The 27,107-nt window shown below is 40.2% G+C and overlaps 1 protein-coding gene across 3 annotated transcripts in view; it reads right to left on the reverse strand.

Moving 5' to 3' along the window:
- LOC114384905 overlaps positions 1 to 27,107 on the reverse strand; it is a 100,271-nt gene that overhangs the window by 24,575 nt on the left and 48,589 nt on the right. For all 3 annotated transcript variants that reach the window (XM_028344737.1, XM_028344735.1, XM_028344736.1), the window contains one exon: positions 23,650 to 23,772. In XM_028344737.1, coding sequence (XP_028200538.1) covers positions 23,650 to 23,772 — 123 coding nt within the window. The remainder of the gene's footprint in view (positions 1 to 23,649; positions 23,773 to 27,107) is intronic.

Here is a 27,107-nt window from a genome sequence, read left to right on the forward strand (position 1 = left end):
CCTCCCCAGTAACCCAGCTATCCTCCCAAAACTTGATTCTATCACCACACCCAACCCTCCACAACGTTCCATTTTGAAGAGCCAAGCCCTATTGCGAATGATGAAAAGCCATTTTTAAGTCCCTCCACCATATTGATTCATTGGTGTCTCGAGATGTTATATCCAAGCTCCTCCAGCCATCATATTTTGACTCCAACACCCTATCCCATAATTCTCCTTGATGCTTAAATAGATTCCATTTCCATTTGTCAAGCAATGCAAGATTGAAAGTCTTAATGTCCTTGAGGCCCAATCCCCCTTTTTCTTTTGGGAGACATATTGTCTCCCGCTTGATCCCGACAATCTTGTTTTGCTCAGATCCGCCACCCCATAGGAATCTGCGTAGTAAACTCACCAGCTTGTCTGCCACTCTATTAGGGACCCTGAAAAAAGAAAAGAAATAAATGAGAATCGATGTTAACACTGACTGAATAAGGGTCACTCACCCCCCAAAAGAAATGTGTCTTTGCTTCCACTTTGCTAATTGTCTCTCACATTTGTCAATGATAGGATCCCACAATTGACATCGCCTCGGATTTTCCCTGATGGGTATGCCCAGGTAAATGAAAGAAAAGGCCAGCAAACTACAATTCAAGTAATTGGCTGCAACTTGCTTCCACCGGTCTGACACTCCAATTGCTCCAAAACAGCTTTTTGCAAAGTTAATTTTGAGGCCTAATACGAGTTTGAAGGTCCTTAGGATAACTTTGATTGCCTTGACATTCTCCATTGATGCCTCGCCAAAGAATATTGAGTCATCCGCATATTGTAGGATGCTTACTCTCACATTGTTTGAGCCCACTGGGAATCCTCTGAACAAATTTTTCTCCACAGCTTTTCTCATCAATCCTCTTTGTGGAATGAACTCAGCCGAGGGGCTTCCATTCACTAGTATCGAAGGAGACACAGATCTTAAACATCCCTCAATCCATTTGATCTATTTGGGGCTAAAATCTGTCCTTCTCAGCATGTATAACAAGAAATCCCATGAGACTGAATCATATGCCTTCTCATAGTCTACTTTAAACACAAGGCATGTTGAAGGTAAAGGTATTTGTGCTGTTCATACCCCTTATAACTTGCGGTCAACAGGAGAGGATCCCCTGGATAATATCCATGAGTCTCCTATTGGAGTCAAACAAGGGTCAAAGGTAGGGGATAATGCAACCCGTGCGGGAATTCACTTGAATCAGACTTTGGGCCTGGGAGACTTTAGCCCAAAGGCTATGGGAAGCAAATTACCCTCAACCATTAAGGTCTACGTTAGAAGAAAGGCTTTTACTCCAACAAATTACCTGGGCCAGGGCAATAATAACCCAAATGAGCAAAGGAATGAGGCTCAATTACGTAAGAAGGATACACTTGAATTTGGAAGTCACACTCTTTTTCCAGAATCAAAAGAAATGAGCCCAGAGAAGGCTTGCTTGGCTCATAGCCCTGTATCCAGCAGTAGCTTCAACAAGGGCATTTTCGACAATGAGAAGACACTGCATAGAGAGATTATTAGGGACCTGGGAGTGTCCTTTGCTGAGAACACCACTACTGAAGAAAATAACAATGCCTCTACAGATTTTAACAGTGTTATAATCTCTACATCAGCAGGAGTGATGGGTATGAAATCCATGGAGCCATGAATATTCTGTCATTCAACTCTAGAGGCTTGGGAAGTGGGGTCAAAAGGTCAGCTATTAGGAAGCTAACCTTGGCTCATAATGTTGATATTCTTTGTATCCAGGAAACCAAAAAGGCGGCTATTGATAAGAAATTATGCCAATATCTTTGGGGGGATGATAATGTTTCATGGGAGTTTGCTCCTTCTAATAATGCAGCAGGAGGACTTCTTTGTATCTGGAATGATGAAGCTTTTATGGTGGATAGAAGGGTAGTAGGCAGAGGATTCATTTTGCTGGAAGGTACATGGACTAAAGACAATAAGAAGGTGTATATCACCAATGTCTATGCCCCATGTGATCTTCAAGGAAGAAGAGACCAGTGGGAAGAGCTTAAACATCTTAAAGCTCTTTATCATGATGGCCCTTGGTGTTTATTGGGTGATTTTAATTCTATAAGACATCAGCAAGAGAGATTGAGCTCATCCCAATCTGTGGGGAGCTCCAATAATATCTGAGTTTAATTCGTGGATAGCTGACATGGATGTTGAGGAGGTGAGGTCTGTTGGGAGATGCTTTACTTGGTGTAGACCCAATGGAACAGTTATGAGCAAACTGGACAGGTTCCTTCTGTCAGATGAATGGCTGTCTCTTTGGCCAGATACTACACAGTTTGTGTTAGATAGAGACTTTTCTGACCATTGTCCCATCCTTTTGAGATCCAGAATCATGGATTGGGGGCCCAAACCTCTCAAGGTCATGGACTGGTTGTTGAAGGATAAAGGTTTTCAGAATATGGTGATTCACAGCTGGGGAAATTATCACCCTAGTGGATGGGGTGGCTATGTTCTTAAGCAGAAATTAAAGCTTCTCAAGCAAGATATAAGACAATGGAGTTTGCAGCATGGGTCAGTCACAGTTAGAAAGATAAATGATCTTAAAAAGCAGTTAAATGACATGGAGGCAGGTAGTAATGCTTCAACTATATCCCAAGATGAAGTTCAGCTTAGGAAATCCTTGCAGGAACAGCTGTGGAGTGCAGCTCTTGCCTATGAATCCATGCTTAGGCAAAAATCCAGAGTGAAGTGGATAAGAGAAGGGGACAGAAACTCATCCTATTTCCACAGAATCATCAATCGTAGAAGGAGGGTAAATGCTTTTCAAGGTCTATGCATTGATGGGGGGCGGATTCATGAGCCCAATAATGTCAAGTCTGCAGTTTTTCAGCACTTCAAAGAAAGATTTTCAGAACAAAATCAGTGCAGACCAACTCTGGATGGGATTCAGTTTAATTCTCTTGATCAAGGGCAGAGGGAAAGCCTTGTTGCTAGATTCTCGGAGGGGAAATCAAGTCTGCAGTTTGGGCTTGTGATGGTGATAAAAGCCCAGGCCCGGATGGGCTAAACTTCAACTTTATTAAAAAGTTTTGGGATATTTTAAAACCTGATTTTATCAGATTTATGGATGAGTTCTTCATAAATGGCTCTTTCCCCAAAGGAAGCAATGCATCCTTCATAGCCCTTATCCCCAAGGCCAATAACCCACAATCTCTCAATGATTATTGACCCATTTCTCTTATAGGGTGTGTTTATAAAATAGTATCTAAAGTCCTTGCTAATAGACTGGCCCTAGTTTTGCCACACATTATTGATGAAAGGCAAACTGCATTTCTCAAAGGAAGGCATATTCTCCATGGTGTGATGATTGCTAATGAAGTCTTAGCTGAAGCCAAATGTAACAATAACCCTTGCATGATTTTCAAAGTTGATTTTGAAAAAGCCTATGACTCGGTATCTTGGGGATTTTTAAACTACATGATGAAGAGGATGGGATTCTGTGATAGATGGAGAAAGTGGATCTATGGATGCTTGTCTAGTGCAACTATATCAATCTTGATAAATGGCAGCCCTACTAGAGAGTTTGTACCTAAGAGGGGGCTAAGGCAAGGCGACCCTCTTGCACCTTTCCTCTTTGACATAATAGCCGAGGGCCTTACTGGTTTGATGAGGACAGCTGTTTCTAAAAATATCTTCAGCAGTTATCAAGTAGGGAGGCAAAAGGAAGAGATCAACATACTGCAATATGCAGACGATACCTTGTTTTTTGGAGCCGCGACTACAGCAAATGTTCGAGCTATGAAGTCTATCCTCAGAATTTTTGAGCTGGCTTCAGGGCTCAAGATCAATTATGCTAAAAGCAAATTTGGGTGCTTGGGTAAATCTGTGAGTTGGTGTAGGGAAGCAGCTAATTACCTTAACTGTGGCCAGTTGGGTTTTCCTTTTTCCTATCTTGGAATTCCAGTGGGTTCGTCCTCTAAAAGCTGGAATGTTTGGCAACCTCTTATTAGCAAGTTTGAATCTAAATTGGCTAAGTGGAAGCAGAGATGTTTATCTATGGGGGGCAGGATATCCCTTATCAATTCTGTCCTATCAGCCATGCCTATTTATCTGTTGTCTTTCTTTAAAATTCCCAAAAAAAGTGGTCCAAAAAGTAGTATCTATCCAGAGGAATTTCCTATGGGGAGGGGTTGTTGCGGCAGCCAGGATTGCATGGGTAAATTGGGACACTGTGTGTCTTCCCAAGAGCAAAGGAGGGCTAGGGATTAGAGACCTAACCAAATTCAATGAAGCCTTACTTGGTAAATGGGGCTGGGAATTGGCAAACAACCACAATCAGCTTTGGGCTAGAGTCTTGCTATCTAAATATGGAGGGTGGAATACCCTATGTTCTGGTAGGGACAGTGCTCATTTCTCTCAATGGTGGAAGGACTTGAGGTCTGTTTTTCACTAACATCACAGCAATAGCCTCATTAACAATTTCAGATGGAAGGTGGGTGATGGGTCAAGACTCAAGTTTTGGAAAGATAAGTGGAGGGAGGGTGACTTAAGCCTAAAGGATAAATACCCAAGCTTGTACAACGTTAGTACTCAGCAGAACCATTTAATCAACTCAATGGGTATCTTAGTGGATAATAGATGGGAGTGGAAGTTTCAATGGAGGAGAAACCTTTTTGACCATGAAGTTGATATGGCAGCAGCTTTTATGGCAGACATTGCTGAGTTTCAAATTCAACCAGCAAGCAGGGACCTTCTGCTATGGGGGCTTGATACTGGTGGACCATATTCCACAAAGGCAGCTTATAGCTTCTTGAAGGATGGTGACAGCCAGGTTACTGAAGATAGTGACTTCAAGACAATCTGGAATCTCAAAATTCCACCTAGAGCAAGTGCTTTTTCTTGGAGATTACTCAAGAACCAAATCCCTACCAAGGCTAACTTAAGGAGGAGACATGTGGAGCTGCTTTCCTATAACTGCCCGCTGTGCGATGAGGAGGAGGAAACAGCTGATCATATCCTGTACTCATGTATAAAAACTAGGACTCTTTGGTGGGAGACTATGAGTTGGGTCAATAGAGTGGGTCCTTTTTCCACTGAGCCTAGAGATCATTTTAAGCAATTCTCCCTATGGAGTGGAAAAAGTTCGGTGGATCATAGATGGCAAGTCCTGTGGGTAGCTCTATCCATGACTATTTGGAAGCATAGAAACTCTATGGTTTTTAATAACCAGAATTTCTGCTCTGAAAAAGTCATGGACGAAGCTTTATTTCACACTTGGTCTTGGTTAAATGGCATGGAGAAAAGTTCCCATATCCATTTTAACCAATGGTCTACTAGGCTAAAGGCAGAAATGTCCTAGGATGTGTGAGGATAGGGCTGTTATCTTATGTGATTCTTTTTGTAGCTGGGGTTTGACAGATTTTACCTTTGTAATTCTTAACCTTCAGTACATCTAGTACTGAAGTGTATATTAATACAATCATATTTTTGCAGTGCAAAAAAAAAAAGGCATGATTTTTGACTCCTTTTAGCCTCTTCGATCACCTCATTTGCAATTAATACACTGTTCAACAGATGTCGGCCCCCTATGAATGCAGATTGAGTTTCATCTATTATGAGTGACATCACCTTCTTCATTCTATTAGCTAGCAGCTTGGACAATATCTTGTACATACAACCTATTAATGAAATAGGTCTGTAGTCATTTAGGAGTTGTGGATCAGCCACCTTAAGAATTAGGGCTATAAAAGATGCATTATAACCCCTTGGAAAACTTCCATTGACATGAAATTCGTCTAGATACCAAATGACATCAGGTTTGACTGTTTGCCAGAATTTCTTGATGAACTTGAAGTTTAGTCCATCTAGATCTGGACTTTTCTCACTCCCACAGCCCCATATAGCCTGTTTTACTTCATCCTCCTGAAAGCGTCCCAACAAAATATCATTTGTAGTTGGTCAATGGTCTAAAAACAGATTCAATCCAACCAGGGTCTATGATGATCAGGTTCTTGAAATTTTTGCAAGAAGAACAATCTGATTTCCTCTTTCACTCTTGCCGGTTCGTCAATCCAGGTTCCATCAATCATCACTCCTTTCAGAGAGTTGTTTCTGCGATTAGCATTCATCATCAAGTGAAAGTACCGTGAGTTGCAATCACCTTCTTTGAGGCCTTAATCTTAGATTCCACCAGCTTTGTAAGGCCAATGGCTTGAGCAATCGAGGTTGGTTGATGGACAGCCAACTCGCGACAAATATATGGAAGAAGCTCAGAAAGGAAAAAGTTCAGTATGCTTTCAGCAGGAAGCCTGAGAGCGTACTTACAAATCCTCTCAAATTGGAATTAATAATCTGAAATGGACCCATATTGTCTAAAAGCTCAAATTGCTCAATCTAATGGTTTTTATATAAAGACGGTCCAAAACGAAGCTCCAAGGCCCAAGTAAAGGAAACCTAATCGGAGAATTGTAGGTTTTGGAACATCCACTTAAATCAACTCAAAGCATCACCCTTCATATAGAAAGCAACGAGAGGTAATAGTTGGTCATAAGGCACTTGATGAATAGTAAAAAATTGCGATATGTTTAGTTCTCTCGTGAAATACAGGATAAGAAGCGATGTGAAGAGCAGTCTGATTATCACAATACAACTTCATCTGCTGAACACCAATTCAAAAGTAACAAGAGCCATAGTTCTATATTCTGCTTCTGCACTTGATGGGACAACAACACTCTCTTTCTTGCTTTTCCAAGAGACAGTATTTCCTCCAAAAGATACATAGTATCCAGTGGTGGATCACCTGTCTATGGGACAACCTGCCCAATCAACATTATAGTACCCACAAATTTGGGTATTTCCATTATCCTTATACAATAATCCCTGTCCTAGAGTCTTTTTAATGTATCTAAGAATGCAAATTACAACATTCTAGTGGCCAATGTGAGAATCCTGCATAAATTGACTGACAACTCCGACTACAAATGATAGAAAAGGCCTTGTAATTTTCAGATAAATGAGTTTCCCAACCAACCTTCTATACCTCTTTGGATCTGGAAAAGGTTCACCTTTTTTTTATCAGCAAAAATAAGTATGTATACTATATTAAATAGTAAAACAGTACAAGTTGTGCTGATATATGTACAGCTCAGCCATACTAGTCAATACATCAAACTATGGTGTCCTAATATGGATCAGCTGAAGTACATATTAAAGTACCAGAGTCCAGTAACTAATAATACAGCTGAGAACCCAACAACAACAAAAGATTAGTTAGCATCACCCTCCCCCATACAAAAAACCATTCTTAATGTTGTTGGACCAATAATGGAAAGATATATTGAAGTTTCTCTCGAAATTTTTTAGCCACAGCCAGCAAAAACATAGTGTTTGTTCCAAGAATTTCTGTCCATCAAATGCTTCGCCTGAAAAGACCAATTTGTTACTTTGATACTACAAACAGCAGGTGAGAGAAGCCCACAGCGTATGCAACCTTTCTGATTTGGATCCATAGGACTATCAATAGGCCTACAATTAGTCATACCTATCTCCTCCAAAATGTCCAGATCAAATTTTCTTTGTGAAATAACAACACCCTCCTTTGATTGAGCCACTTCAATACCAAGGAAATACTTTAGGAAGCCAAGGTCATTGATCTGAAAATGACTAAATAAGTGCTGCTTAGTTTGGAAAATTTTGGCAGCATCATTTCCTATAATAACAATGTAATCAACATAGACAATTAGATAAACACACTTCTCGGGAGAAGGATGACTATAAAAAACAGAGTGATTTGCTTCACTTCCCTTCATTCCAAAATTCTGAACAATATGACTACATTTCCCAAACCAAGCACATGGTGACTATTTGAGCAGGGTGAGCTGAGGGGGGACAGCATAAGTGAGCGAATGTGTGTAAGCCCAGTCAAACATGATTGTTCTAGGCGGGGCGGGCCACCCACCTTCGAATGGTGTTGGTCCTACGGACCGTGAATGGATTCGCCTCTGGCCTCTGGGCACGTCGGAATCGCATGAGTTCACCGGGGTGGAGCACAGTCTGCCAAAATCGGCATAGGTTAGGTGCTATTGATGGAACATGGTAAGCCTATCTTTCTCCATATGGAAGTGCTGCGGGCACATAGAGATGTGGGTAGAGGAAGTCTCAAAAAGCGAAGGCCGAGCTGTAGGTCACGTGACCTGCACCCATAGAGAGATCGACGCAATTTACACACCAAACCATACTCCCCTTTAGCAACAAAACCAGAAGGTTGCTCCATATAGATTTCTTCCTCTAAATCACCATGAAGAAAGGCATTTTTTATGTCTAATTGATAAAGAGGCCAATGACAAATAGCTGCCATAGCTAGAAAGAGATGAATAGTTGTGATCTTGACCACAGGAGAGAAGGTGTCACAGTAATCAAGGTCATAAATCTGAGTATAGCCTTTGGCAACCAATCGACCCTTAAGTCGATCAACCTCACCATTAGGCTCAACTTTAACAGCATAAACCCACCAGCAGCCAAGTATCTTCTTCCCAGGAAGAAGAGGAACTAATTCACATGTGCTACTGTTCTCAAGAGCCTACATTTCAACAATCATGACTTGTTGCCAACCAGGATGATCAAGTGACTCTTGAACATTTTTAGGAATAATAATAGAAGACAAGGAAGAAACGAAGGAGAAATATGAAGGAGATATGCGATGATAACTCAAAAAATTGTAAATAGGGTGAGAATTTTGAGTAGATCAAATACATTTCCTAATACCAATGGGCCAATCAGAACTTGGTTCACTAGGATGTGATGTAGAGGAAGGATCCGTCATATGGAAAGCTGATGGCCAAGGAAATGGATCAGGAGAACCAGTAGACATTGAACAACTAGCTCCCTGTATCCTGCATGGAGAAGAAAGAGAGACACTCAGCTAAACTAGGGATAAAGATTACAAAATATCTGAAACCAAGTACATTTGAAATGAATCAGGTCTTTCTTTCATTAGATAAACCCAAGTACATCGAGAGTATTCATCGATAAACATTATAAAATATCTGAAACCAAAAGATGTTACTCAGCTCGGTCACCAAATATCTGAATGAACAATATAGAAAACTGAGTTACATCTTTTTTCAAATTGTCTAGGGAAAGAGGATCTAACATGCTTGCCTAATTGGCACGACTCACATTCAAACATCTAAAGTTGCTTGAGACTAGGAACCATGATCTTCAATTTTGCCAAACTAGGGTGACCTAAACGGTCATGCAAAAGTTTTGGAGAAGAGGCAGCAAAACAGGACACAAATGAGTTGGCTCTGAGATACTAAAGGACTTGTTATTGGAAAAAAAACTCAAGTTCCACATCGGCTAAAAATAAAGCCAAGTTAGAGTATATAAGTGAGGGACAACCCTCACTCCTTGAGCTAGCTTTTGAGATTATGTTAGGCTCAAACTCACATTCTAAAAATCTAAGATGGTATCAAAGTATATCCAAGATTAATCCAAAGAATCACCCACCATTGTTACCCACACACCAAGCCCAAGAAGTGTTGGGCGTGAGGGGGTGTATTAGAAAAAACCCAAGTCTCACATTGACTAAAAATAAAGGGTCACCCTCACCCCTTGAACTAACTTTTGGAATTGAGTTAAGCCCAAACTCACATTTTAAGAATCTAAGACTCGTGATGTAATTGATTACCAGTAGGCAGTATGGTCATGTAATCAATTACTAAGACCTATAATCGATTACCATTCGTCCTCCTCTATAAATAACGCGTTTTTCAGAAGCTCTTGCGCAACCCTCAACGTTTTACAGCACACCTAAAACTTCGTACCCCATTGCCCAGAGGCTCTTCGCTATGCGAAGGTATGGGGGAGGGATGTTGTACGCAGCCTTACCCTTGCATATGCAAAGAGGCTGTTTCCGGATTCGAACCCATGACCAACAAGTCACCAAGGCACAACTTTACCGCCGCACCAGGGCTCGCCCTCGTGTTTTACAGCACACCTGCATTCCCAAATCTTCCAAACACCATAATTCACTCATTTCTTCACCAGATCGACTCCCACAACTTCCAATCCTCTTCTTTTTCGATTCTCTATTGATTCCACCGATTGAAATTCTCAAAAACAAAACAGCATGGCAGAATCGTCCAAGAAACGAAAGGGATCTTCCTCCTCCGCTGCGGCAACAAGAACTCAACGTCGCAGAGCCACCGAAGCACCCTCGGCACCAATTCCACCCTCCTTGTCATCTTCAACATTATTCTCTTCTGACGAACAGCGTCACCGGTACTCCTCTCCTTTTCATCTCGACAAATTCTTGATCCTAAGTATCTTGATTTAGAGTTCTTTGATGGTGAAACATTTGACTGTTTTCAAGTGTTTCAAAACTCCAGATTAATTTATTTCATGTCTTTAAAACTTCCCCACTATCCTGAACTAGTTCATGTCTTTTATTCAAATTTAAAAATTCTGGGTAGTTCCTTAATCTCTGAAGTTCATGGTATTAAAATGCATATTGATGAGTCTGTCTTTTTTGAGTTAACACAATTGTCCAGTCAACGTGTACCTTTTGAGGGCACCATTGTTGATGACTAGAAATTTGATTTTTCAAGTCATGATGCCCGCCGAATGGTCTGCACTGACCAGGCGGAAATGACCGGCAGATTGCTTGCCGGTTCATTGACTTTCGAATGTCACATCATGCATTATCTTATTGTGCATATTTTTCTTTCCCGGTCATCTAATCTTGCTCAGGTCTCTGAGGAGGACCTGATAGTCATGTGGGCGTTCTTAACTGGTCGTCAGCTCGACTGAGCCCATCTTGTAAGGTATCGCATGCATAAGGTGTAACATCCCAATTTTCGTAAACTAGATTAAAAATGATAGTTATTTATAAATAAATAGAATTTAAAAAAAAATGATGAGATTTTATAAATAAATAAATAAGGAGATATAATTATTAATTAAAATAATGATTTGAGAGAAAATAAAAAAGATATTTTTTTATTTGTTTGATAGAGAATAAAATAAAGTTTGTTTTTATACAAAAATAAATAATAAATAAATAAATAGAGTAAATAATAGGTCGTAAATGCCCCTAGCTATAAATAGCAACATGCTAGGTCAGTTTTCAGACTGACTCCTTAGCCTCCTCTGCCTCACAATTTCATTTTTTCTCTCTTCTCCCAAAACCCTCTCTTTTTCCCGCAGGCCACCTAACCTGTCTCAGAAAAATGATGATCTCGGACTCATTCACCGTTGGATCGTCGTGAAATTTGAGCACCACGTTTGCAACCCAATTCCGAGTATTCTCACCATTGGGAATTTCGATATTATGTCTGAGCTAAGAGAAATACCCCTCGCATTGTAGCAATTTTCTTTCCCGCAGAAACTCAGAGCTGTCTCGGTAAAACTACGATCCCGGTTTCGTTAACCGTTGGATTTTCATGAAATTTGGATATGTTGTTAGAAATTCAATTTCGCACGCTTTGACCGTTGGGATTTGCAAGATAATATTTGTGGAGGGAGAAAAATAAATCGCATGATGACAGTACAAGTGGAGGCTTCAATCCCTTCTCTATCTTTTTGACGTTTGGGAACTCTATCGGAGCAGTTAGAGGAAAAAAATTGGAGGAATCTCAGGAAACCACTAGAGATGCTGCTATCGCTGGCTGAAGACACGTGAGCCCGATTAGAGGTAAGGGATGAGTTATTCACAATTGGGAATTAGTGAGAACATGTGTAGGGATCCTTAGAGATATCAATTGGAATGAGTTTCGGGGTGTTTTTGCAATTTTCATTTTATCCTTATAATTATTACAGTGAATTATATATGTTTGACAGATCAATTTTTGTGAAATTGATATGTTATTGTGTTGAGCGTGAACCCTATAAATCGAGCATTTTTCAAATTAACATGAATTGATGAAATAAAGTAAGGAGAAATTTAGAGTGAGATATTTTGTATTTCCCTTCTTCTTGCATTTTAGGTTTTTTATATATAATTTAAAAATTAATATCATAATTGAAATAAACCAAAGTGTTCACATAATTATTTACAATTTGTGCATTGAAGCTTACTTTGAAATTTGTGATTCAATATGATGTATGCTAGTTTATATATATAGAAGTAGTTATTTATATTAATAATTTATGTAAATAATATTGTAGAGTGTTATAGTATGATTCTAAAAATTATTAAGTGTTGGAGTTTGAGAATATTATGGTTAAATTTGATGAACATGTGTATGTTGTACCTTATGAATATCATTAGGAATGTTAGGAGATGGTTGATGTAATGTTATGAGATGTTAACATGAGGGCATGATGTTTGATTGTGAATAAGTGGATGTGTTTAACACTTGATGTTACATTAATTATATTGTGAGCTATGAATTATACAATAACCCGACCAGTGTTTATGCGCAGTGTTAAAGAGAAAGTGTAGGTTCCTAGTTAGGAACCAGTGTTAAATTGTAGTGCAATTATGTTAAACATGTTTGAAACATGAGTGTGAGGTCGTGGTATTGTATAATTCATGAGCAGTGCTTATAAATGAAATATGTGATGAATTGTGGAGTAATATGTTGCCTTGAGATTATAATATTGTTATTGAGATTGAATAAAAGTGTAAAGTAGAACAAGTGTTGAATTGTGAGATACGTGAAAATATGTGATGGTGGATTGTGACATTATGAGATGTGAAATTGTGAATGAGTTTTGATTGTGAATAAGTGTGTGATTAACTCTTGATGTGACATTATTTGTGTTGTAAGCTGTGAATTGTACAATAACCTGACCAGTGTTATCTTGAGAAAAGTTTAAATGCGCAGCATTAAAGATAAAGTGTAGATTTCCTATTTAGGAACCAGTGTTAAAGAGAAAGTGTAGGTTTCCTATTTAGGAACCAGTGTTAAATTGTAGCGCAATATGTTGTACGTGTTTAAAACACGAGTGTGAGGTCGTGGGTATTGTATAATTCACGAGCAGTGTCTGTGTGCTAAAATGATTTTAGGGATTGGACCTGAATCAGGAGGAAGAGGCCCTGACGGACTCTTCGGAGTGTAGGCCTTGGGGGTCACCGAGTTTGAGTGCTCCTTTAAGCCTATGTTGATCCCATATGGTTGGAGCATTCTCGCAAAACATCGTGACCCTGACTGGTCTCCCTATGATCTTACTTAGTGAGAGTGACCTGACAAACCCATTGTGTGATGTGTCTTGTTATGTACTCCTAAGCGCCCCAGGGTGGTTTTTCACTGACATGGTACCACATTGCATATAGGCTTGAGTCTTAGCATAACTGTCTCATGCGCTTGCTAATTGTTCATTATGAAATTGATGTGTTATTATGTCTTGATCGGAGTGTGTGATTCTTGTGTATTGTGATTGAAGATTGAAAGGTTTGATTGATGATTAAAAAGTGAATTTTGAATTACAACATGATGAAATAATGTGAGATATGCTAAGCAAATTGTATTTGGCTACTATATGTTGTTTTGTTTCTCTCTAGTAGTTAGAAATGTAATAACTCACTCCCGATTTGTTGTTGTGTTTGGATCCTGTGATGATCTTGAACCTTGTGTTCGGGGGAGCAGATGGCTAGGTGAAGTGCTTAAAGAAACCTTGTGCTGAAGGACGTCGGGACACAATGCTCTGATAGGATGTGACAGTGGGACATAAATTTTATATTAATTGCATAATGTTAGTCTATTTTATTTTATCTCACTGATTTAACAAAATATTTTTGCAAATTTTGACGGCCTTGTTTCGAGCCGAATCTATTTTTTTATAAGTTTTAATTGATAATAGTGAAGTGAATGTGGACCTTTTACCCGTGTGAATTTGGTTACCGATATTTTTTATATATTTTATTTACTTATATGTCGGGGTAGAGGGTGTCACATAAGACATTGCGGTCCAATGCTCCTCTGCCCTATCCTCAGTGGGTCACTTTATTTCTTCGTCATTTCAATGTTCCTCTTGAGTCTGAACCCTTTATTCAAGTGAAACATTCCTACGCTATTGGTGTTGGCGTGGTCACCTCTTTTGGCTACTGTCGAGACAAAGATGGTCAATGGTTGAAGAAAGATGCACAACCACAGCAAGAAGAATGCACTCCCTCACCTCTGCCTCAGAGGGATGACTCATCTGCACTCATGCATGAAGTTCTCTCAGAATTACGTGGTCTTTGCACCTATGTTGGTGAGCGCTTCGATTCCTTAGATAGTCGCCTCAATGCCATCGATGCTCGTTTTGCTGGGATGGACAATCGCATCACGCAACTTGAAGACGACATGAGCTTCATCCGACGATTCTTTGATCCTCTTGCAGATTCGTAGATTTTCATTACTTATGTTTTATTTTCTGCATTTCCGTAGTCATTTTCTAGCCTTGTATTTTGGCTTTGTTGATTACGACTCCTGTATTTGCTTCTTTATGTTTGGTTGTTTGTTTAGTTGTTTTTCAGACCGTTATGTTTGAATGCTTATGACTTGTGTTCATTCTATCCTTTGATCATGGTTGTGGATGACTTGTGTTCTCATTTCCACGCACTTTGGCCTTTTGATGTTGCCAAAGGGGAAGAAAACGGGTTTAGAAATCAAGAGATAAATTTCAGAAAAATTAGGCATAATCTCCAAAAGAAAGGGGGAGTATGGGATGAGTGAACGTTCTATCAAACTTGTATATACTGTCTTGATTTCAGGAGTTGTCATCATCAAAAAGGGAGAGATTGTAGAAGCAAGACTACAAGAGATTTTGATGATGCCAACAGTCAAGTGTTCTTCATGGATAATTCAAGTGACCTTCAAGAAATCCAAAATACAAGTTACTTCTATAAGTTAGATTTGAAAGCACAAAGGTTTGGCCAAGAGGATTTTCTTTCAAAACCTTTTATTTTAAAGATTTCTCTCTGGTAATCGATTACCAGAAGATGTAATCGATTATCAGTGGCCAATGTGCCTTCTGAAAAAAAGCTTTTAAATGTTTTAAATGCTTTAGAAAGTATGTAATCGATTACACATGGCTTATAATCAATTACCAGTGGTTTGGAACGTTTTAAAACAGCCATAAGAAATTTGAATTTAAATTTCAAAGTTGTGTAATCGATTACAGAAAGTTGGTAATCGATTACCAGTGTTTAAAAATTCAAATTTTAAATGTGAAGAGTCATAACTCTTCAGAAATAACTGTGTAATCAATTACACCATTATGGTAATTGATTACCAGTGAGGATTTTCGAAAAATATTCCCAAGAGTCACAGCTTTTCATTTGAATTTTGAAAGGCTATCAAAGACCTATAAATTAGTGACTTGGGAACGAAATTGGTAGAGTTTTGCTTGGCCAAAATGTTTTATCCTGTCAAAAGATGATGAGAGTTTTTCATTGTCCAACATGTCTTATCCTCTCAAAAGATTAAGAGAGTTTTTGATTGCCCAAAAAGTTTTATCCTCTCAAATGATTAAGAGAGTTTGTCACTGAATTCAAAGTTCTTATCCTCTCAAAGACAAATCATCTTATTTTCAAAAATTCCTTGACAAACACTTGTGACATTCAATAAGGAATTGAGTGACAAGAGACTGAGAGTCTCTTGTTGTAAGGCATCTGAACACAAAGGAAGGGATGTCCTTGTGTGTTTCAAAAGGTGTAAAGGATTTGCGAGATAGTGGAACTCCCAAGAGGGTTTCTTGGGGACTGGACGTAGGCAACGGACTTTGCCGAACCAGTATAAAAACTATGTTTGCATTCTCTCTTCCCTCAAACTTTTTTATTTATTGATGCTTATTATTTCTATTCAGTAAGTTTAATTTGAATTATTATTTAGGAATTCATTTTAAAAGGAATCTTGGGACTTGGGTTAAAATTTGTATAGAAATTTTAATTGGGGAATAGTTTGTAAAATCTTAATTCAATCCCCCTTCTTAAAATTTCTGAGACCACTTGTCCAACAGTAAGTAGCCAACTTTGGTTCCAATCGAGACTGTATTAAGTCTGATCCATGGAACCAATAGTATGGAATATTACAAATTGTAACCTTTTTTTGTATTTTTGCTCAGCAAAAATAGATATTTTATATATATCTGAGAAGTACCAGTGGTACTAAATATACATAATGAGAGTTATGTAGCCAGCTGGTTCCATTGGTTGTTACAAGGAACCGAGCTAGATTCACACTTACATATTACAAAAGTCCAGCCCCTACTATCTCATCCTAGGTACAAAAACCTACTCTTAAATTAGTGGACCATTGATTAAAGTGTAGTACAAAATCTTTCTCCATAGATTTGATCCATGTCCAAATTAGGAGTACTGCATAATCCAACACTTTGCTTCCATTGAAGGTTTTATTTTGGAAAACTATCTTATTTCTTTGTTGCCAAATGGTCCATGTTAAAGCAACCCACCAACATTTCCATCTTGTGGACTTTATTACACCAACATTCCCATTTTCATGCTACAGAAAATGATCCCTAGGATTTTGCAGGAGTGCTGTCACCAGTGTTATCAAATGGCGGCAACGGCGGCGCTATGACGGTTTTACGTGGCAGAAATTTGAAAAAACGCTACCGAATAGTGGTGGCGTGGCGGGTTTACAATGGCGGTCGCCATAGCCATGACGGTCATGGCAGTATTGCGGAAATAGTGAGTTTTTTTGTTTTTTTGCGCAGTAGGAGTTGGGCTGACCGGACCCAACCCTACCCGTTATGTTATTCAAAAGCACAGCGGGGAAACGCAGCATGCGACCAGGAGTGACACCCTGCACCCAGCAGCGACGACCCCACGGCCCACACGCACGACCCAGCAACGACTAGCACCGGCACACAACCCCATGACGGGGACGAGCACTAGCAGAGGACCCCGCGACGGCGACGAGCACTGACAGACGACCCCGCGAAGGCGACGCCGCACCAACCCCGCACCCTCACGAAAACGAACGTCGCAGCGCAGCTTCAGTGTGGTGTGCTTTTTTTTTTATCTTTTTTTGGTGTTTGACACCGTTTTTTATGTCTATAGCTTTTTTTTCGTTTTTCTATTTGACACCCTCTTTTTATTTTTGACAATCCCATTTTTATTTTTTTTCTCTATTTGACACCACATTTTTTTTCCGTTCAGTCCTCTTTTAAATGGCTGAACCATCCGCCATGATATCCGCCATTTTCCACTACACCATCCGCCATATTTTTATGGCAGATTTTTGGCTTTCCACCATGAACCGCCATCCGCCATTAACAACATTGGCTGTCACTATGTTAATCCAAGACAATGACTCCCACCATAAAGGTAGGATTTTGCTGCAATTGAAGAATAAGTGAGCAGCCTCCTCCTCATTATTACTGCAGAATGGACACAGCGTGTCATTTACCACCACCTGTCTCCTTCCGAGGTTTAGCTTTGTTGGTAGTCTATCCCTGATTAGTCTCCATGCAAACACTGATGATTTAGCTGGAATTTTAAGTTTCCATAGCTCCTCAAAAACAGTATCCTGATTTTCCCCATTGATTCTCCCCATAACAGATCCTACGCACTTTTTGTTGAGTAGTATCCACTTGGGTCGGGTTTTCAAACCCAAGTATCTTCTCTTTGTGGGTGGATTTCTTTCTGTGCTATCTCCCCAAGAAAGCCATCAGCCATTGCAATTTCACTGTCAAATAAAGGTCTCCTCCAGTTGAACTTCCATTCCCATTCGGCGCTTATGTTGCTCCCCATCTGCATAATGATTTGCTGTTGTTGGCATGAAATCCTGATACAGTCTTGGATATTTTACCATTAATGGTGTATCATTGCCTATCCAGCAGTCCTCCCAAAACCGAAACTTGTCACCACGTCCCACCCTCCATGTTGTTTCTTTTTTAAGTGCATTGTTCAGCTGCTGTTGGTGAGTTATGAGCAGGTCCTTCCACCATGAGGATTCATGGCTACCTCTTGTTCCTTCTTCCAATGTCCTCCATCCACCATATTTAGAGTCTAATATCCTAGCCCACGATTCCCCGTGCTGATGAAAAAGGTCCTGTCGCCATTTCCCTAATAGTGCTGTATTGAAGGTCTTGAGATCTTTTATGCCGAGGCCACCTTTGTCTTTTGGTAGACATTGTTTTCTATTTGACTCATGCAATCTTCCTTTGCTCCGCTCCCCCGCCCTATAGAAATCTTCGTTGAATGGTTACCAGCTTATCAATTATTTTTGTGGGTACCCTGAAAAAAGAGAAAAAGTAAATGGGAATTTTTGTTAGGACTGCATTAATAAGAGTCACTCTCCCCCCGAAGGATATGTGTCTTTGTTTCCATCTGGCTAGTTTTCTCTCGCATTTTCTAATTATAGGATCCCAAAACTCGCTACGTCTTGGGTTAGCCCCAATGGGGATACCAGATACAAGAATGGCATGGACAACATACTACAATTAAAGTATTCAGCCACCTCCTTCCACCATTGATCCGATTTCCCGATTGCCCCAAAATAACTTTTTGCGAAATTGATCTTTAAGCCTGATGCAAGTTCAAAGCTTCTCAACATGGACTTAATTGTCTTCACATTTTGTATTATAGCTTCATCAAAAAATATGGTGTCATCAGCGTATTGTAAGATGTTGACTGGCTCTTTGTTTTTTCCCACGAGGAAACTGCTAAATAAGCTCTTATCAATGCTTCTCTCATTAAACCGGTTAGGCCTTCTGAAACAATATTGAATAGTAAAGGCGTTAGGTGGTCGCCTTGTCTAAGGCCTCTTTGTGGAATGAATTTATTTGTGGGGCTGCCATTTACCAATACAGAAACCGAGGCTGAGCTAAGACAACCCTCAATCCAACAAATCCACTTGGGGCAGAAGCCTAATCTCCTCAGCATATATGATAGGAAACCCCACGAGACGGAGTTGTATGCTCTTTCATAGTCTACTTTGAACACCAAGCATGGCTTATGACGCCTCTTTGCTTCCTCCACCGCTTCGATGGCTATCAATACACTGTGCAACAAGTGTCTTCCGCCTATGAATGCGGACTGTCTTGCATCTATTATCTCTGGCATCACCTTCTTCAATGTGTTTGCTAGAAGCTTGGGCACAATCTTATAAACACATCCTATTAGTGAAATAGGTCTATATTCATTAAGGTTTTGTGGATCTTTCACCTTAGGGATTAGGGCAATAAAGGATGCATTACTGCCCCTTGGGAAGATCCCATTTGCATAGAATTCATCTAGGAACCGGCTGATATCTGGCTTTAATTGCTTCCAAAACTGTTTAATGAATTTGAAATTTAAACCATCCGGTCCTATACTTTTTTCACTTCCACAATCCCATACAGCCGCCCTTATTTCGTCCTCATGAAATCTCTCCACCAACATGTCGTTTTGCAGCTGTCCAATGCCATGAAATCTGATTCCATTAAGACCTGGTCTGCACTACTCAGGTTCACTGAACCTATTCATGAAGAACCTACGGACCTCCTCTTTCACTCTTATCGGATCTTCTACCCATGAGCCCTCAATAAATACTCCTTTGACTGCATTATTTCTACGGTTAGAGTTCATCAACAAATGGAAGTAGTGTGAATTACAATCCCCTTCTCTAATCCATCTTGCTCTCACCTTCTATCTCAATAATGACTCATGTGATTGGACTACTAACCATAATTCTTCCTGTATCTTTTTGCGTGTCATCAGTTCATAGGAGGACAACAGTCTATTGGTGCTAGATCGACCTCAATCCTTTTTATTTTTTCTTTGAGTGCAAAGCCCCCCAGCCCCTTGGTTGTGTATTTGTCCAACACTTGTTGACTATCTTCTCAAATGACTTCTCTTTCAACCAACAGTTAAGAACCCTGAAAGGTTTTGGCCCCCAATCAATATTTTTGGCTCTAAGCAGGATGGGACAGTGATCTGAAAAATTTATGTCCAAGATGAACTGGGTGCATCTTGGTCATTTATTAAGCCATTCGTGGGAAACAAAGAATTTGTCTAATTTACTCTTGGCAGCCCCGTTTGGTCTGAATCACGAGAATTTTCTCCCCACACTTGGTATCTCTTCTACTTCTATGTCAGCTATCCAGTCATTGAATTCACTGATAGTATTGACATCCCCTCCCCTCTGAGACACACCCACTCTTTCAGATGGATGTTTGATGCTGTTGAAGTCTCCTAGTAAACACCACAGTCTAGCAGGACTAACATTTTTCAGCTGCCTGACGGAGTCCCATAAAGCACGCTTACTCTAGATGTCACATGGAGCATATATATTTACTATAAAGACTCTCTTATTCTCCTGAATCCACATTCCTTCCAAAAGGCTGAAACATCTTCCATTAACCCTCCGTTCCACTTTAAAAGCTTGTTCATTCCATAGGCACAGTAATCCTCCAGCTGTATTTATTACAGGCTGTATTTCCCAACTAACTTCCGGATCTCCCCACAGAGTCTAGCACATGGTCTTGTCGATTTGCTCCTTCTTAGTTTCCAGAATGCATAGCATATCTACTTGGTGTTTCTTGACCAACCTCCTGATTGCTGCCCATTTCACCTCCCTCCCTAGCCCTCTAACATTATAGGATACAATATTCATGAGAGAATATTTTTGTTTCCCAGTGCCTCTGGCTCCTTCCTGTCTCTGTTCTCCATTACTCTGATTTTATTAATGATTGTAGCTTGGTCTGTGTCACATGTCACCCCCATATTTTTTGCCAGCTCCCATTGGGATGTTGCCTCTTGAAGCTAGTCTGTGCTGATTCCGTCGGTGTTTGTTGAAGTCACCACAAGTTTATTTTGTATTCCATGTTGTAAGGCTCCTCTGTCCATGGGAGATTTTTGTCCTTTGGAGCCTGTAAATGCTGAATCCGAATCCACTAAGGGTTGCTGTTGATTAAATGTTTTAACAGCGCCCATTAAATGTTGATTTCCATTTTGTTGGGGCTCCTGCTTACTGCACCCGCTGTTCCATGAATAAGCCTTCCCCGCGCTTCCATTATCAGCTTTGTGAACTAGTGGACTGTCACAATTATTTTGTGATGTGGTAGCAGTGGTGTGATTAGTAAGGCCCAACTTAATGATGGGCCCATTTTCAGGAACTGGTATGTCACGTGCCTCTTTTAAAGGCATTTGTGACCCGTTGAGATTTTCATGGTCAACTCCCCTTTGACCGTGGGCAGGGTCATCACCACCTTCCTTTTCAAAGCACCTTAAGCACCTAAATGATATAGGTGACATGTCTCTCCTCCCCTGAACTTTCTTATTTAGTGCTTTATGCATACTACCTTCACCGAAGTGTACCATTGGCTCTATCATAGGCTGCAGAACAGGGTTCTATGCTTTTCCCATTTTTGTATCTGACCGCGCGCGTGTTTCGACAATGGGGAAGTGTGTCCAGCTACCGCGGTCGTTACCCGTTGGGTCCTCTATGTCTCGAGGACTGTTGGCTAAAAGCGCGAGCTGCTAGGTCTCGACGTCGCCTGTACGGTCGCCGGCTAGGCTGTTGGGCGAGTGGTGGAGATCAGGGTTTCCATCGTCTTTGCGTTCGGTGTGCCGCTATCACTGTCATCAGAGTCGATCTCTTCCAACAACCCGTGGCACTCCAACAGAGAGTGCGCTTTCCGCATTACTCCAGTTTTCTCCAACAATGTGTACTTTGTGCATCTCCCCTCTGATGTGAACTGCAACCGTGTGTTGGAATAGCGGTCTCCATAGAGTCCTAATAAGAACTCTGGCCCTATCTAGCCTTCGCAGCTCTTTGACGTCGTCGTCGACCTCTATCAAGTCCCCTATTGCTGCCACGATTTTCCGAATATGCCCAACATCCCACGCTTCTAGGGGGATGCCCCAACATTGAGCCCATACCAATTTGTATTCCGGTCTCATGGTTGGATTCTACTTCTCTAACAAATGGAACGGAGATGTGTCATGTTTGGTTTCTTTAGTGATGAGCTCTTCCGCTTTGGTATCCGAGAGACCAAGGAGAAGTATCATGTCATCCCCAATGTATTTCGGCACGACGTTTGTTCCTATCTCCCAGGGATGTTCGTCTTTGACTCTTTCGAATATCCCCGGTTTCTTTAGACGGTCCATGCATTTGTGTACCATTTCCTCTCCCCCGTCGGGATCTCAAGCTGGACCGATGAGTATAATCCATCAGGTCTGAGAGTTGTAGGCTGTGGGTGCCTCCGTTGTCCGACGTCCGTTTTGGTGGTTGACACCGCTTTCGCATGTCATGGAAGCAGCCCTGTGATGCTTTATCGTTTGTCCCGAAGCTTCCACTTCAGTGTTATAACCATCCGCTTGGGTCCTGGGTTTGACATTATGCTCTTCATGCCTCTCCTTTCCTCTCCCGTACTTTGGGACATTGACGTACATCTTGAGGCCACCGACTATGATATTATTAAGCTGTCTTTCTAATCTGCGCTTGTCGGACACCCCTTTGAACCTTACAAAATCATATCTCCTGCCACCTTTGTTCCTATGTTTGGAGATGAAGATCTCCCTCACATCTCCCCATTTCTTGAACTGGGTCCAAAGATCCTTCTCTGTTGTGTGTTCGGGGAATCTCGTGAAGTAGAAGGTTGTGATGTCAGCTCTCTCCCTCCAATTTGCATGTTGATACCTTTGATGTTGTCCAAGCCTAGTATTGACGTAGTTCGTTCTGGGATCCACTCTCGTTCTCACCTCTTCTCTCTGTCTACCTCTCCCTCTGGTCACAATGGTCCACTCCTCTCCCTCTCTCTCTCTCTCTCTCTCTCTCTCTCTATCGCTCTCTCACTCTCTCTCATCTCTTTTCCCATTATAGAAATTGTAACCTTTGTACCTCTGGTACTTAGATATATATATAAATTATCTTTGCTGATTAAAAAAAAAAAAGCACACTGCGCCTGTTATCCACTGTGATAACATGAGCACTGTATCTCTTGCTCACAATCCTGCTCTCCTACTCTCCATGCTAGGACAAACACATGGAACTTGATTTGTTCTTTGTCAGAGAGAAATTGCTCAGCAAGCTGCTGCAGGTGGTTTATGTTCCAGCCCTCAACCAATACGCTGATAACCTCACCAAGGCTCTTTCTCCTACTAACTTTAAATTATACAAAACCAAGCTCACAGTGTGTGATTACTCTGCTTCTGCTAAGAATCACCCACCATGAGCTTGCGGGGAAGTATTAGAGTATACTTAGCTGTCAGTGAGCTGCCAGTTAGTTGCAGTTACCAACTCTGGTTGGTTAGTAACTGTTAGAGTTAGTTTACAGTTAGTCACTCTATATATAGAGATGACTCAACTCATTGTAACTGTCTTATCAATTTCTGATCAATGAGAAACTACTTTCAGATTCTCTCATACTTAACAAATTTTAACACTCAGAAATACATTGCCTATACACAAACATCAATCAGATAATCAACCGAGCACCCGAATTTTTTTTTATTAAAAGGATATTGCTATACATCTATTAGACTATTACTGACCATCACCAAGTGCAAACATAAAAATATACTACTTTAGATTTAACATTGCAAGTCATATTTTAAACTACAAAAAGAACATAAACTTACAGAATTAAACTAATGAACACTATACCTCATTCATAATAAACTCTGGACAGGCTAATAGACAATTTCAGTTTAACCAGGTAGCAATAAGTAAACTAACGGGTAACAAATTCAGGTGCAAACATATAAGAGGATTGTCTTATGCACTCACAACATCTCCACTCCACCTAGCTGCCACATCTAGGGCTTCGCCGAGCACGCCACTGAATTTTGGCTTAAGTACAGACAGGACTCCATGTCCTCTTCTTTTTTGAAGATTAAGCTGGATTTCTGCCTGAAAGCAAAGAAGCATCCAGTTGAAAAACACCACATATAACTTGACCATTATTAAATAATGCCTCAAACAGGCTATAATTAAGGTAGGACTGAAAAAATAAAGAAAACAGTAATAGAGGAACAAAATATGAGGGAAAGTTGATTGCATTGTCAAATTTGCACATTAGAGTTTTCTACTCAATTCTATTATACTTCTCCATCTCTTTTCTAAATGTATATTAATTGGCCATCTTCTAAGTTTCTGAAGTTGTTGGTTCGAAAATGGCATTATTGTCTTACCACATTTTAGTCATAAAGGGCTTTTAGATGAAGAAGAAATCAGAGATATTATTAATCAATAACTACTCCTTGGACTTCTCCTAATAGCTTAAAAATTTGGAATGGTAGGGGATTGACATTTCATTATTGTTAGTTTGCTACTAAACAATTGGATCATCTAAAGATCCTTGGTTTCACTTAACTGATTAATTACTGAAGCCACTATCAGATTCTGAGCCAATTAATTTTCACTTTCTACACAGAAAGTGGAGGAACAACTACACCATTGGTGATTTTCGAAGAGCATAAATGTAGCTGATACACCTACATTTTCAAGTCATCAATTTTCAAATTTTTGGAACAATTAAGATTTATAGGAGTATACTTACTAGGTTTACTTGTCATTTTGTTTCAACTAACCTGTAAAGGCTAAACAGTTAGTAGTTAGTCTATAGTTAGTTAATCTGTTAAGATAACTGACTAAGGTTAGTTGACAGTTACAGTTGTGTAACTGTCTAAATATGCTGAGGTGTAACTGTTTTCTCCTTGGGTTGAATACAATCATCATCTTCACCTCACTTTAGATTTCTGCAATTTCTTAGATTCTCTACAACTCTTTTTAGATTTGTTTATGGTATCACAGAGCTAGTGTTCAATCCTTAGCTTTTCTTCATGGCTTCTGCTTCTAACAACCCTCCTCTTCCTCCGCCCCCACCAGAGACCACTGAAGTTCTGGTGCATAATGCGACTCTGGTTAGCACAATACCGGTGAATGTAGATGCTGCTACACCGGTCGCCGCCACTTCTTCCATCACAACAGCAAAAGATTTCTCATTTGATCTCAGAAAAACTTACAAACTCCAACTATTTGTTATGGTGTCAATAGGTTGAGCCTGTGATCAAAGGCCATCGTCTTCACTATCTCCTCACAAATCCACAAATTCCTCCATGATATGCTTCTTTGGCGGATCACGATACTGGAAATGTCTCTTCCGAGTTTCTGCTTTGGGAACAACAGGATCGACTTCTTTTATCGTGGCTTTAATCCACGATTTCAAGTGAAGTTCTCCCTCGTGTCATCGGCTGTAAGTCTATCATTCTTGCGAAGAAGAAGCAGCTTCGTAACAATCTCTGTAACATTTCATTGGATAATCGTTTGGTCTCTGAATATCTCCTTCGAATTCAAACTTTCATCTATTTGCTTTCTTCGATTGGAGATTTTGTTCCAGCGACTGAATATGTGGATATCATTCTTGATGGACTGCCAGATAAGTTTGAGTCTTTGGTCACGCTCATAAGTTGTAGATTTGAACCTCTCACGGTTGATGGTCGTGGCTATGGTGATGGCCGTTGTGGTGGTAGGTTCTCTAACATTCAATGTCAAATCAGTCATAAATATGGACATGAGGCTTCCTAATGTTATTATACGCATGATGATAACTATGTCCCTACACAACCAATGAACCTATCCAAATCAGAATCAGTATCCCAACTCCAACCAAAATTCCAATCAACAGTGGTATTCTAACCAGCACCCAAACCAATACCAAAATCAGTATCAAAACCAGTATCCTACTAATCAACATTAAAACCAATATCCCACTCAATCTTCCAATTCATATCCTAATCAGCCTCCATATCAGAATGCTCCACCTCAATACAACAATCCACCACCACAAGCTCATCTGACTAGTGCTCAGTCCTCTTCTTCACAAAATTGGTATCCAGATTCAGGTGCATCTAACCATGTTACCAATGTCTCTCAGAATATTCAACCAACTACACCCTTTGAAGGACCAGATCAAATTATTATTGTGAATGGTCAGGGGTTAAACATCAACTCCTCAAGTGTAACTTCCTTTAAATTTCCTCTTCGCTCTCATATTCCTCTTGTTCTTAATAACCTGTTATTTGTTCCTTCTATAACCAAAAACTTGATGAGATCCTGTAGTTGTCATGTTTTCCCTTGTTACAAGATTCCACTCCTACAGAGGATGACAAAGACCCTGAACCAGCATCATCACCAGTTCAACATAAGGAGGACAGATGCTTTGGGAACCAGTACCAGCGAAGGAAAAAACCCGACCTAGTCCAACAGCAACTTCAATCATCCGAACTGGAGATAAGAACCCATACTCTTGAGGACACCTTAGATGCCTCTTGTGAATCTAACCTAGATGATTTGCCAATTGCCTTAAGAAAAAGAAAAAGATCTTGTGCCAATATCCTATATCCTATATCCCAATTTGTGTCTACTAAAAATCTTTCTCTACAGCACCATAGTTTTATTTCAGCTATTGATTCTATCAAAATCCCTGCATCAATACAAGAAGCCTTGAAGGATGAGAACTGGGTATGAGCCATGAATGAAGAAATGGGTGCATTGGAAAGAAATGAGAGGGGAGATTGTAGAGAGACTAAAAGACAAAAAGACAATGGGTTATAAGTGGATGTATACCGTTAAATATCAGGCTAATGGCACATTGGACCGATATAAGGCAAGGTTGGTTGCAAAGGGATACACCCAAACCTATGGAATCAATTATGAGGAGACATTCGCTCCAATGGAAAAAATGAATACAGTTAGGATCATCATCTCCTTAACAGCGCACTTTAGTTGGGAGATGCTTCAATTTGATGTTAAAATTGCCTTCTTACATGGAAGCTTGGAAGAAGTGTGCATGGAGATTCCACCTGGATATGGAGCACTAATGGAGAAAATAAAGTTTGCAAACTAAAAATGGCCCTATATGGTTTCAAGCAGTCTCCTCGGGCTTGGTTTGGTAGGTTCGCTCAAGCTATGGTATCTTTGGGGTACAAGCAAAGCCAAGGTGACCATACTCCCTTTATAAAACACTCCCAAGACGGTAAACTTACTTTGCTCTTGGTCTATGTCGATGATATAATTATTGCAGGCGATGATGAGCTTGAAAAATAAACCTTGAGGGAGAGGTTAGCTGCCCAATTTGAGATGAAGGATCTCGGGAAGCTAAAGTACTTCCTCGAGATAGAAGTTGCATACTCTAGGCAATTCATTTCGCAGAGAAAATATATACTTGATCTCCTCAAAGAAGT

This window comes from Glycine soja, chromosome 14 (assembly GCF_004193775.1).
Source record: "Glycine soja cultivar W05 chromosome 14, ASM419377v2, whole genome shotgun sequence".
NCBI classification, from domain to species: domain Eukaryota; kingdom Viridiplantae; phylum Streptophyta; class Magnoliopsida; order Fabales; family Fabaceae; genus Glycine; species Glycine soja.